This window comes from Pristiophorus japonicus, chromosome 16 (genome assembly GCF_044704955.1).
Source record: "Pristiophorus japonicus isolate sPriJap1 chromosome 16, sPriJap1.hap1, whole genome shotgun sequence".
Classification (NCBI taxonomy): Eukaryota; Metazoa; Chordata; class Chondrichthyes; family Pristiophoridae; genus Pristiophorus; species Pristiophorus japonicus.
In genome coordinates, this window is record NC_091992.1 from 108818851 (window position 1) to 108832135 (window position 13285).

The 13285-nt window shown below is 41.3% G+C and overlaps 1 protein-coding gene across 2 annotated transcripts in view; it reads right to left on the minus strand.

Moving 5' to 3' along the window:
• The window catches only part of gps1 (G protein pathway suppressor 1), a 77857-nt gene that overhangs the window by 12080 nt on the left and 52492 nt on the right, over positions 1 to 13285 (minus strand). For both annotated transcript variants that reach the window (XM_070857670.1, XM_070857669.1), the window contains 3 exons: positions 12548 to 12628; positions 9876 to 10013; positions 786 to 920 (listed from right to left, as the gene is read on the minus strand). In XM_070857670.1, coding sequence (XP_070713771.1) covers positions 786 to 920; positions 9876 to 10013; positions 12548 to 12628 — 354 coding nt within the window. The remainder of the gene's footprint in view (positions 1 to 785; positions 921 to 9875; positions 10014 to 12547; positions 12629 to 13285) is intronic.

A 13285-nucleotide genomic window follows, 5' to 3' on the forward strand; every position in this document is an offset into this window, starting at 1 on the left:
CTAGGTCGGGTCGGCACGCTGTGTCCTGGGGCTGGCTGCTCCTCTTTTCCCCGCTGCCTCCGGTGTTCCCTCCTCGGTCGGATCAGCGTGCTGTCGGAAAATACAGGTACACGAACGTCGGCCCAAGGGTTTCCGGATTCGGGACTTCGGATTTCTATTCCGAAATCCGGAAATACCCGAAATGGCCTCGGTCTCAAGGTTTCCGGATTTGGGAGGTTGCACCTGTAGGAGCTACACTTCGTCCTTGAAACTTGAGCATGTAACTTTTTTTTTGGAGGGCAGAAAAATAAATCACTGTATTCTTTCAGCAAGGAAAGGTTTATTGAAATGGCATAAAAACAAGTGTACTTGAAAATTTATGTTCTCTTTTTATTTGTTTATTGCACAATACTTGAACCATATGACTAGTAGTCATCAAAAGTGAATATTGTTTAATTCTAGCAAAAGATGGGTAAATTTCATTCTAACATTTGAGTGCATCATAGTATCTAGCTGTAACCTTCATAGAAAAAATTGTGCACTTTTCTTTTTAAACTCAACAATTTTTTTTTACAAAAAAAAGTTAAATATTGACGGTTTCAGAAGTACTAGTTCAATAAATGTTACAAGCTTTAAATTAGTGCAAACACAAAACGGACATTGTGACTACCTGTACTTTTTCAGGCAAATAATATTTACAGCTAATGTTTGCATTGAATTTGCATTATAGCAATTCCACTAACAGTTAGGCCAACACTGAAAACTGCATAATACCTTGATATAGTTATCATTTAATGCCCAAGTACCTTAACGTGGATTTGATTGCGGAGAATAGCAGCTCGGAGTATCATGGCTTTTGCTCTTCTTTGGAACTCTTTGCCCATCTGCAAGGACTTTTCAAATGTTGTGCTGCGTTGATCTACGTCCCTGGCATATAAAATCTGCGACCAATAAAAGCATTAGGTTAAATATCCTCTTGGCCATTTTTGTTTCGGACACCAAACCCTGAACTAAGGATACTATTCCATGATCGATACATCAGCAATATTGTTCTGATGAAAGGTCATTGACCGGAAACGTTAACCTTGCTGCTCTCTCCACAGATGATGTCTGACTGCTGAGTATTTCCAGTATTTTCTGTTGTATCAATATTGTGTTGGTTGACAAAGTATGTAGATGAACTAAAATCAATATTGCCTCATGGTTAAATGCAGGCAGGTTACATTCTAGGTCATTTTGCATTATTACGCAAATAAAATGAGAAATAAAACTTAGTGCTTTGTTGCTTGAAGTGACATTGGGCAACTTATGCAGAACAATCAATATTCATTTGCTCTTCAAGAGATGCCTGACAGTACTGAGTAACCTCATGGAGAGCATTATTTAAAAACAAAAAAATGTAGAAATAAAAAAAGACACAGCCTATACAGCTCAAATCTCCAGACTTGATTTGAATAATTATTTTATGGTATTAGCAGTTTAATGACAAAATAATTATTTAAGATTTATCTTGCAGAGGCAATTCTAATGTTTTTTAAATTTGTAAAATTTAACGCCATCTATCTATAACACTTGAGCAAATGAGTCGACTATGCCAAGTAATCATACCATTTTTGAACATAAGAACATCAGAATTAGGAACAGGAGTAGGCCATCTAGATCTGGCCGTGGACTCAGCTCCACTTACCCGCCCGCTCCCCATAACCCTTAATAGTCTTATTGGTTAAAAATCTATCTGTGATTTGAATACATTCAATGAGCTAGCCTCAACTGCTTCCTTGGGCAGAGAATTCCACAGATTCACAACCCTCTGGGAGAAGAAATTCCTTCTCAACTCGGTTTTAAATTGGCTCCCCCGTATTTTGAGGCTGTGCCCCCTAGTTCTAGTCTCCCCGACCAGTGGAAACAACCTCTCTGCCTCTATCTTGTCTATCTCTTTCATTATTTTAAATGTTTCTATAAGATCACCCCTCATCCTTCTGAACTCCAACGAGTAAAGACCCAGTCTACTCAATCTATCATCATAAGGTAACCCCCTCATCTCCGGAATCAACCTAGTGAATCATCTCTGTACCCCCTCCAAAGCTAGTATATCCTTCCTTAAGTAAGGTGACCAAAACTGCACGCAGTACTCCAGGTGCGACCTCACCAATACCCTGTACAGTTGCAGCAGGACCTCCCTGCTTTTGTACTCCATCCCTCTCGCAATGAAGGCCAACATTCCATTCGCCTTCCTGATTACCTGCTGCACCTGCAAACAAACTTTTTGGGATTCATGCACAAGGACCCCCAGGTCCCTCTGCACCGCAGCATGTTGTAATTTCTCCCCATTCAAATAATATTCCCTTTTTCTGTTTCTTTTCCCCCCAAGGTGGATGACCTCACATTTTCCGACATTGTATTCCATCTGCAAAACCTTAGCCCATTCACTTAACCTATCTAAATCTCTGTGCAGCCTCTCTGTGTCCTCTACACAACCCGCTTTCCCACTAATCTTTGTGTCATCTGCAAATTTTGTTACACTACATTCTGTCCCCTCTTCCAGGTCATCTATGTGCATTGTAAACAGTTGTGGTCCCAGCACCGATCCCTGTGGCACACCACTAACCACCGATTTCCAACCCGAAAAGGACCCATTTATCCCGACTCTCTGCTTTCTGTTAGCCAGCCAATTCTCGATCCATGCTAATACATTTCCTCTGACTCCGCGTACCTTTATCTTCTGCAGTAACCTTTTGTGTGGCACCTTATCGAATGCCTTTTGGAAATCTAAATACACCACATCCATCGGTACACCTCTATCCACCATGCTCGTTATATCCTCAAAGAATTCCAGTAAATTAGTTAAACATGATTCCCCCTTCATGAATCCATGTTGCGTCTGCTTGATTGCACTATTCCTATCTAGATGTCCCGCTATTTCTTCCTTAATGATAGCTTCAAGCATTTTCCCCACTGCAGATGTTAAACTAACCGGCCTATAGTTACCTACCTTTTGTCTGCCCCCTTTTTTAAAAAACAGAGGCGTTACATTAGCTGCTTTCCAATCCGCTGGTACCTCCCCAGAGTCGAGAGAATTTTGGTAGATTATAACGAATGCATCTGCTATAACTTCCACCATCTCTGTTAATACCCTGGGATGCATTTCATCAGGACCAGGGGACTTATCTACCTTGAGTCCCATTAGCCTGTCCAGCACTACCCCCCTAGTGATAGTGATTGTCTCAAGGTCCTCCCTTCCCACATTCCCATGACCAGCAATTTTTGGCATGGTTTTTGTGTCTTCCACTGTGAAGACCGAAGCAAAATAATTGTTTAAGGTCTCAGCCATTTCCACATTTCCCATTATTAAATCCCCCTTCTCATCTTCTAAGGGACCAACATTTACTTTAGTCACTCTTTTCCGTTTTATATATCGGTAAAAGCTTTTACTATCTGTTTTTATGTTTTGTGCAAATTTACTTTCGTAATCTATCTTTCCTTTCTTTATTGCTTTCTTAGTCATTCTTTGCTGTCATTTAAAATTTTCCCAATCTTCTAGTTTCCCACTAACCTTGGCCACCTTATATGCATTGGTTTTTAATTTGATACTCGCCTTTATTTCCTTGGTTATCCACGGCTGGTTATCCCTTCTCTTACCGCCCTTCTTTTTCACTGGAATATATTTTTGTTGAGCACTATGAAAGAGCTCCTTAAAAGTCCTCCACTGTTCCTCAAGAAAGCAGTGCTTCTAAAAAGATGAATGCTGATATTTGTAACCACAGCTTGGGATATGCTTCCCCAGGTCTCCGATGAATGTCAAGTATTTGGATGTTTTTATGAATGACAATTTGTGTCACTAAAAATATGTGTGTGACCTCTTTCAGGAGTTGCTTCTGGGGGAAGAAAACCTGTAATTTTAAGTACAGTTCTCCCAAGTAAAATCAGTCACTAAATTGTTTGAAACTGAAATGCTGTAACATGGCCTTTAAAAATCAGCACTGGATTCATGTGGCAAATTTTAGAAAGTGAGTGCATGGCTACCTAACATCCAGTTCCCACCCTTCAGAATTACCAGCAATTATTTTGAATAGAAGCTTGGGTGTGAAGGAAGATCGCTAACATCTAGCACAAATAACAGAAACCTTTCAGAATCAAACAGAATATTTTTTTAAATTAAGCAAATATCCTGAGATTTCACCTTAGCAGAATGTCGGTGCAGAAAAATACAGCTCCACGGACTTGTGGGGGAAAACCCATAACCTCACGTGGATTTGTGGAACTTCTGTGAGTTGGTCCAAAACGATACTGGCAGAGGCTCACAAATATTTGCAACTGTTTAGTGGGGAATTAAAGTAGGAAAACTTCACAAGATAATTATCGATGAGCAAGACCATTTGGGCAATTATAGCTCATCTACCCAGAAAGACCTTGCATTGCTCCCATTGCAGGATCTAATTGTTTCTTTAACGATTATGTGGAATCTATATGGGTAGAGCTGCAGAACACTAAAGGGCAAAAATCGTTAGTGGGAGTTGTGTACAGACCTCCAAACAGTAGTAGTGATGTTGGGGAGGGCATCAAACAGGAAATTAGGAGTGCATGCAATAAAGGTGCAGCAGTTATAATGGGTGACTTTAATATGCACATAGATTGGGCTAGCCAAACTGGAAGCAATACGGTGGAGGAGGATTTCCTGGAATGCATAAGGGATGGTTTTCTAGACCAATATGTCGAGGGACCAACTAGGGGGGAGGCCATCTTAGACTGGGTGTTGTGTAATGAGAGAGGATTAATTAGCAATCTCATTGTGCGAGGCCCCTTGGGGAAGAGTGACCATAATATGGTGGAATTCTGCATTAGGATGGAGAATGAAACAGTTAATTCAGAGACCATGGTCCAGAACTTAAAGAAGGGTAACTTTGAAGGTATGAGGCATGAATTGGCTAAGATAGATTGGCTAATGATACTTAAGGGGTTGACTGTGGATGGGCAATGGCAGACATTTAGAGAACGCATGGATGAATTACAACAATTGTACATTCCTGTCTGGCGTAAAAATAAAAAAGGGAAGGTGGCTCAACCGTGGCTATCAAGGGAAATCAGGGATAGTATTAAAGCCAAGGAAGTGGCATACAAATTGGCCAGAAATAGCAGCGAACCTGGGGACTGGGAGAAATTTAGAACTCAGCAGAGGAGGACAAAGGGTTTGATTAGGGTAGGGAAAATGGAGTACGAGAAGAAGCTTGCAGGGAACATTAAGGCGGATTGCAAAAGTTTCTATAGGTATGTAAAGAGAAAGAGGTTAGTAAAGACAAACGTAGGTCCCCTGCAGTCAGAATCAGGGGAAGTCATAACGGGGAACAAAGAAATGGCAGACCAATTGAACAAGTACTTTGGTTCGGTATTCACTAAGGAGGACACAAACAACCTTCCGGATATAAAAGTGGTCAGAGGGTCTATTAAGGAGGAGGAACTGAGGGAAATCTTTATTAGTCGGGAAATTGTGTTGGGGAAATTGATGGGATTGAGGGCCGATAAATCCCCAGGGCCTGATGGACTGCATCCCAGAGTACTTAAGGAGGTGGCCTTGGAAATAGCGGACGCATTGACAGTCATTTTCCAACATTCCATTGACTCTGGATCAGTTCCTATCGAGTGGAGGGTAGCCAATGTAACCCCACTTTTTAAAAAAGGAGGGAGAGAGAAAGCAGGGAATTATCGACCGGTCAGCCTGACCTCAGTAGTGGGTAAAATGATGGAATCAATTATTAAGGATGTCATAGCAGCGCATTTGGAAAATGGTGACATGATAGGTCCAAGTCAGCATGGATTTGTAAAAGGGAGATCATGCTTGACAAATCTTCTGGAATTTTTTGAGGATGTTTCCAATAAAGTGGACAAAGGAGTACCAGTTGATGTGGTATATTTGGACTTTCAGAAGGCTTTCGACAAGGTCCCACACAGGAGATTAATGTGCAAAGTTAAAGCACATGGGATTGGGGGTAGTGTGCTGACGTGGATTGAGAACTGGTTGTCAGACAGGAAGCAAAGAGTAGGAGTAAATGGGTACTTTTCGGAATGGCAGGCAGTGACTAGTGGGGTACCGCAGGGTTCTGTGCTGGGGCCCCAGCTGTTTACATTGTACATTAATGATTTAGACGAGGGGATTAAATGTAGTATCTCCAAATTTGCGGATGACACTAAGTTGGGTGGCAGTGTGAGCTGCGAGGAGGATGCTATGAGGCTACAGAGTGACTTGGATAGGTTAGGTGAGTGGGCAAATGCGTGGCAGATGAAGTATAATGTGGATAAATGTGAGGCTATCCACTTTGGTGGTAAAAACAGAGAGACAGACTATTATCTGAATGGTGACAGATTAGGAAAAGGGAAGGTGCAACGAGACCTGGGTGTCATGGTACATCAGTCATTGAAGGTTGGCATGCAGGTACAGCAGGCGGTTAAGAAAGCAAATGGCATGTTGGCCTTCATAGCGAGGGGATTTGAGTACAGGGGCAGGGAGGTGTTGCTACAGTTGTACAGGGCCTTGGTGAGGCCACACCTGGAGTATTGTGTACAGTTTTGGTCTCCTAACTTGAGGAAGGACATACTTGCTGTTGAGGGAGTGCAGCGAAGATTCACCAGACTGATTCCCGGGATGGTGGGACTGACCTATCAAGAAAGACTGAATCAACTGGGCTTGTATTCACTGGAGTTCAGAAGAGTGAGAGGGGACCTCATAGAAACGTTTAAAATTCTGACGGGTTTGGACAGGTTGGATGCAGGAAGAATGTTCCCAATGTTGGGGAAGTCCAGAACCAGGGGTCACAGTCTAAGGATAAGGGGTAAGCCATTTAGGACCGAGATAAGGAGAAACTTCTTCACCCAGAGAGTGGTGAACCTGTGGAATTCTCTACCACAGGAAGTAGTTGAGGCCAATTCACTAAATATATTCAAAAGGGAGTTAGATGAAGTCCTTACTACTCGGGGGATCAAGGGGTATGGCGTGAAAGCAGGAAGTGGGTACTGAAGTTTCATGTTCAGCCATGAACTCGTTGAATGGCGGTGCGGGCTGGAAGGGCTGAATGGCCTGCTCCTGCACCTATTTTCTATGTTTCTATGTTTCTATGATTATGGGTTTTTTGCTTTCACTGTTCTATGCAGGAATCCGTTCCATGTATTGATTACTCTGAAAAATATCCTGATAATCAGTCCAAAATGTACATTTACATTTTGAACCTGTCTCATAGAATCATAGAAGTTTACAGCACGGAAGGAGGCCATTTCGACCCATCGTGTCCATGCTGGCCAACAAGAGGCTATCCAGCCGAATCCCACTTTCCATCTCTAGATCTGTAACCCTGCAGGTTACGGCACTTCAAGTGCACATTCAAGTACTTTTTAAATGTGGTGAGGGTTTCTGCCTCTACCCCCTTTCAGGCAGTGAGTTCCAGACCACCACAACCCTCAGCAGGTACAACAAGTGATCAGGAAGACCAATGGAATCTTGGCCTTTATTACAAAGGGGATGGAGTATAAAAGCAGGGAAGTCTTGCTGCAGCTGTACAGGACTTTGGTGAGGCCACACTTGGAATACTGCATGCAGTTTTGGTTTCCATATTTATGAAAGGATATACTTGCTTTGGAGGCAGTTCAGAGAAAGTTCACTAGGTTGATTCCAGAGATGAGGTGGTCGACTTATGAGGAAAGGTTGAGTAGGTTGGGCCTCTATTCACTGGAATTCAGAAGAATGAGAGGTGATCTTATCGAAACGTATAAGATTATGAGGGGGCTTGACAAGGTGGATGTAGAGAGGATGTTTTCATTAATGGGTGAAACTAGAACTAGAGGGTATGGTCTTAGAATAAAGGGCCGCCCATTTAAAACTGAGATAAGGAAAAATTTCTTCTCTGAGGGTTGTAAATCTGTGGAATTCGCTGCCTCAGAGCTGTGGAAGCTGGGACAGTGAATAAATTTAAGACAGAAATAGACAGTTTCTTGAACGATAAGGGGATAAGGGTCATGGGGAGCTGGCGGGGAAGTGGAGCTGAGTCCATGATCAGATCAGCCATGATCTTATTGAATGGCGGAGCAGGCTCGAGGGGCTGTATGGCCTACTCCTGTTCCTATTTCTTATACATTTCATCCAGGCCTGGGTACTTATCCACTTTCAAAGCTGCTAAACCCCTTAATACCTCCTCTCTCACTATGTTTATATTATCTAATATTTCACACTTCTCCTTCTCTATAGTAGTGCCTGCATCACCCCTCTCTTTTGTGAAAACAGATGCAAAGTATTCATTAAGAACCATACCCACATCTTCCACTCACAAATTACCATCACGGTCTCTAATAGTTTGTCCTACTCTTGTAATTTAATTTAAAGAAATATTTATCTTTTCCATACCATTAACTATCTTATTTACCCCTATAATATCACCTGGCAGACATTTTTAGGTTGAAAAGGCCAACTGTCATCAGTTATTCCTCATAGCTCAGACCGTGACACATCTTGATTAGCCTTGTGGCACCTCTTTGCACTGCCTCCAGCACTTGAATATCTCCCTTATTTTTTGATGACCAGAAGTGGTCACAGTAGTTTGATCATAACTATTATATTGTACTGTTTTAGCCTTGTAGTTCAATATTATTATATTGGGTTGCTGATTCGCACTGCTTGGACATGCAGAGCATACAAGACCGCCAAGTCCCCTTCAACTTCATCCACAGCAATTTCAACACTATTTATTGAGTGAGTGTGTCACCTATTTTTCCTTCCTTTGTGCAGGACTTCAGTTGCTTGCATTAAATTTCATCTGCCATTTTTCTGCCCACCTACAAATTTTGTACAAAACGTTTTGCAATTTCTGAGCGCAGTTCCTTTGATTCCAATGCCCCATGTTTTTTTTAGCAACAACCCAAGTCACTGATTAAATTAGGAACAGTAGTGTTCTCAATACTGATCCATGGGATACCCTATTCAGTACACGTACACACGCACACACAATTATTCTACCCTTCAGCCCATTTCTTATCCATTTACAAGATTTATCCTGAAAGCCCACAATTTTGAGTTTAACTTTTGTGTGGAACTTTATCAAGTGCCTTTTGAAAATCAAGATATACCAACTTGGGAAGCTGTGAACAAGTATATAAAAAAAAAAATACTTCCTCACAACTCAAGCAGTAAGCTAGTTAAGTTTAAAAAATTATCTTACAAAAAACAGAACCTTACTGGGTCTCATTTGAACACGAGAATGGAAATGTGAATTATAATGCTCATTCATTCATAGAGTTAGTTATAATTTGGCCTGTAATTGTTCCAATTATCTAGCACTTTAAGATCCTCTACAGATTTCTTAAATGGTAAGTAATTATTTCAAGCTTTGCTTATTAAGCTTTTGACACTTGCAGCAAAGTTCAAGCATTCTAGAATACTGCATCATGCAAAAGCAATTAGCCAGAATAGACATGAGAAACAAGGAATAGAATAGGAAAAAAAGGTGCAATCAGTCTTGTCTTGTGACATTTTGAATTCCCAAAGAGCTACTCATAGGGAACAAAAGGTCATAGAAAGGAGCAGATACTCATGATAATTATTCCAAAGTAAAAGCTCATCATTAATACTGTAAATTGAACTTTGCAGCAGCTATCCATATTCTCAAACCAAATCAATGGAAGAGAGATGGTAATGGAAGGATAATCCCATCTTAACTATTGCAGGTGGAGAGTCAGCAATGGCATAAACCCCCAACAGTAATTAATACCATAGCAGATTTAGCATTGCTGCAAATGTACAAAATCAGTATTCAACTCATCAAGCCAGCATACAAGGAAGTGATCTCTGAATGCCACAGGATTTCCTGCGTTAGTGAATTTTAAACTCATACAAGATGGAGATGACAGCAAAGACTCACCTTGCTATGTGAATCAATTCTACCATTGATTAATCCCTCCAGAATAAGGTGCGTCAACTCATCTTCCAGTGCACCCACTGTGGTGTTGAAAGAAATGGCCATCTTGTTCATGTCAGCAGAAACATATGGGCTGAAATACTAAAAATACACAATGCCTTTTAGGCAAAGCTGGCAAAATCCAACATTCCAGATCACAGATTGACTAAAAAGGTTATATGTAGACATGTTAGCCCTGAATTCGAGGTCACCAGTGAAGTGAAGGCATTCGGTCCTGGCCTCAAAATACGCTCGGCACAGGGATCTCGCAAACCCCATGTCGAAATCTTCGGGTTTTCCGACTTTGAATTTAATTCAACGGAACTTAATGCGAAGTGCTGTGACATCCACAGGCTGTCTAAGCAGCCAAGCAAAAGGCACAATTCTCATAGACAACGAAGAAGGAAGTGAGTAAGCTCTTAAAATTCCAACTTTTTAAGTAGTTGAGAGAACAAAACAAAGATTGAGGTTCTCACATGGGGAAAAGGCAAACCTAAAATAAAGATGCATAAACTTAAAAAATTATTTTTGGAAAGTTTCTTAAATTTTAATTTTTATTAAAATGGACATATATCACATTGCACAAAATTTAAAATTAGTTTTCCAGGCCCTTAACATTTATTTAGCAGTCAATACACTGTTAAAACCCTAGTTACACCTAATCCATCTGGGTCTAACTTTTATTAGGGAATTTAACAGCGTAATTACTGCGCAAGAGCCAAAGTGTTCATCCATTTCAATGATTTACGAGATTTCACTGATTGCAAGCTCTATAGGGGGAGGGGGGCACACACAGCCTGTTTCGGAGCCATCATTGACAGACCACAACTTCGGAATTTCCACATGCGCTTGTGCCTGCACCAAATCCCGAAGCTGCGGTCAGTTTCAAAGGCGGTATTGATAATGTACTCCGCCATACCGCCTTTGGAACTGACGGCATGCTCAGAGAGCACGCCATCATACCGACCGCAAATTCAGGGCCACTGTTTTTCATGTTTCCGTTGTTTAAATTTACCCATTACTTCTTGAGATTCAGCATGCCCCACAATTACTGAAAATGTAAACTGTGATTTCAAAATTATGTTTTCAGCAATTTGGTAGGTTACCCAATTTAGAAGCACAAGACGATGCTTTGTCCTAAATGTTTCACAAATGCTGTGTTCTGCTCAATGAGAACAAACCAACCAACGTGAAAATTCCATTTGGCAAACCTAGATGAAGACCCATGGTCTGTAGTACAGGATGCAGGCTGCCAGTGTCCTAACTCGCACCAAGTCCTGCTTATCTATCACTCCTGTGTTCGCTGATCTACATTGACTTCTCAAATCCCTCCATGGCCTCATGCCTCCCTATCTCTGTAACTCTGTAATCTCCTCCAGCCACCACACCCATCGAGATATCTGCACTCCTCTAATTCTGCCCTCTTGAGCATCCCTGATTGTAATTACTCAACCATTGGTGGCCATGCCTTCTGTTGTCTAGGCCCCAAGTTCTGGAACTCCCTGCCTAAACCTCTCCGCCTCTACCGCTCTTTCCTCCTTAAAACATACTTCTTTGACCAAGCCTGCACTAATTTCTACTTATGCGGCTCAGTGTCAATTTTTTAAAATCTCATAATACTCCTGTGAAGCACCTTGGAACGTTTCACTACAATAAAGGTGCTAGATAAATACAAGTCGTTGTTGTTACCAAGTTTAAAAGAAGAGGATGAGGTAAATCAGGAAATAGTCATTAAATGCCAATTTTAAAAGCCTGAAGATTGCAGGCGGAAGGAAACACTGTACACTCAATTATCATCTATTTTTTATTGCCTGTACAGGTACAAGAATTTATTACACTAGAATTTTGTACGGATTTTTAAAACTATATTTCACAATTAAAATAGTCTACCAAAATTCAAATTAGGCTTGTGTAGCCAAAAAGAAGTTGCATGATCAGAATACAAACCAATAGGACTCATTGAAAATAATTGGATTATTACAAAAAAAAAGGAAAAGATTATTTTATAACTGAGAAATAATTAAGAGTCTTAGAACCTGAACTTGGTGGAAGTTAAGTTCCACCCAAAGGACTGTTGAGATGCTGGACAGTACTTTGGGCAGGAGTTTCATTAAAAAAAAGTCCCTGAAAGACCGCCCGGTGGCAAAAATGGGACATACACCGTGAATCCGGGTGGCAGCTCCCAATCTTGGCGGCAAATGCGATACTCGCCAAAGTGCCACAGAAGATTGAGTCGGGCCCAGGGAGGGGGGGAAGCACATAAAAATAAAAATTTACATAAAAAAAACCTAGAAAACCTTCAGGGGACCCCATCCACATAAATTGCTGAAAAAAATAAAATAAAAAAAATAGTTCATTAATTTTTTTTTCTTGCAGGTCTTCATACTTACCATTGGGGTTAGACCTGCCTCCACGCAGCAATCCTTCCCCCTGCTGCCACCGACTCCCGCCCGGAGGAATCTGCCAGCTCGGCGGGCGGGAGGCCACTTACGGGTCCTCCGCTCCCGCCGGCAGGAGGCCTAGTGGAAACTGGCACCGAGGGGAGACCACCGAAAAAAACTCGGCGGCAGCGAGCGGAAAGGCCACCAAGTTCAGGACCTAACTAAGTGGCACCCTGTGGTATCTTCTCCACATACCTGAATTAGGGCTCTGTTCCTGATTTGTGTGTAGAGTGTCTTGACGTGTGGAGCCAGGTACATGTCCAGTAGAAGGTTGTCCTGTGGGGAGGAAGGGAGGAAGGGAAGGGGAGAGCGAAAGGGAGCACGCGAGAGAAGAAAACAGAAAGAAAAACAATTAAAACATTTTCCTAGTCACATGGATTTGTGAAGAAATAGAGCAAGGGGAACCACTAGGGACATCTGTCCCTTCAAGAGATCTTCATCCTGAACCACAACTCTCACTTCCTGGCCACTTCATATAGCAACTAAAGACAAGAAAGCATAAAATTATAAAAGCAAACCCAAATTAGGATTTTTGCAAGTTTTTTTTTAATAAAGACAAGAAAACCTGCAAAACTATGCATATTATAAATGTACAGGTCAACAAGAAAATCGAGGGAGTAAGAGAGCAAAATCTAAATGAAGAATTAGTTATGAGAAGCATAAACTGATTTGAAGAATTAATAACATATCTAAAGTGGAGTAAATCTGCATTTCTCATTCATTTGCTACCCTCATTTAGAGGTGGGGCGTTAGGCTGTGCCCATGTAAAATGAAGTGACTAAAATCTTCACAAACCGAATGTCCTTTGCAGCCAAATCCAAACAATGCTTGGTTAAAATGCAAGGATGACTCCACATGGTCACTTTTCAAAGGTACTCTGATGCAAATAGTTTGAAATGGACAGCAAAGTCTAATACAGAAACCATTGATACT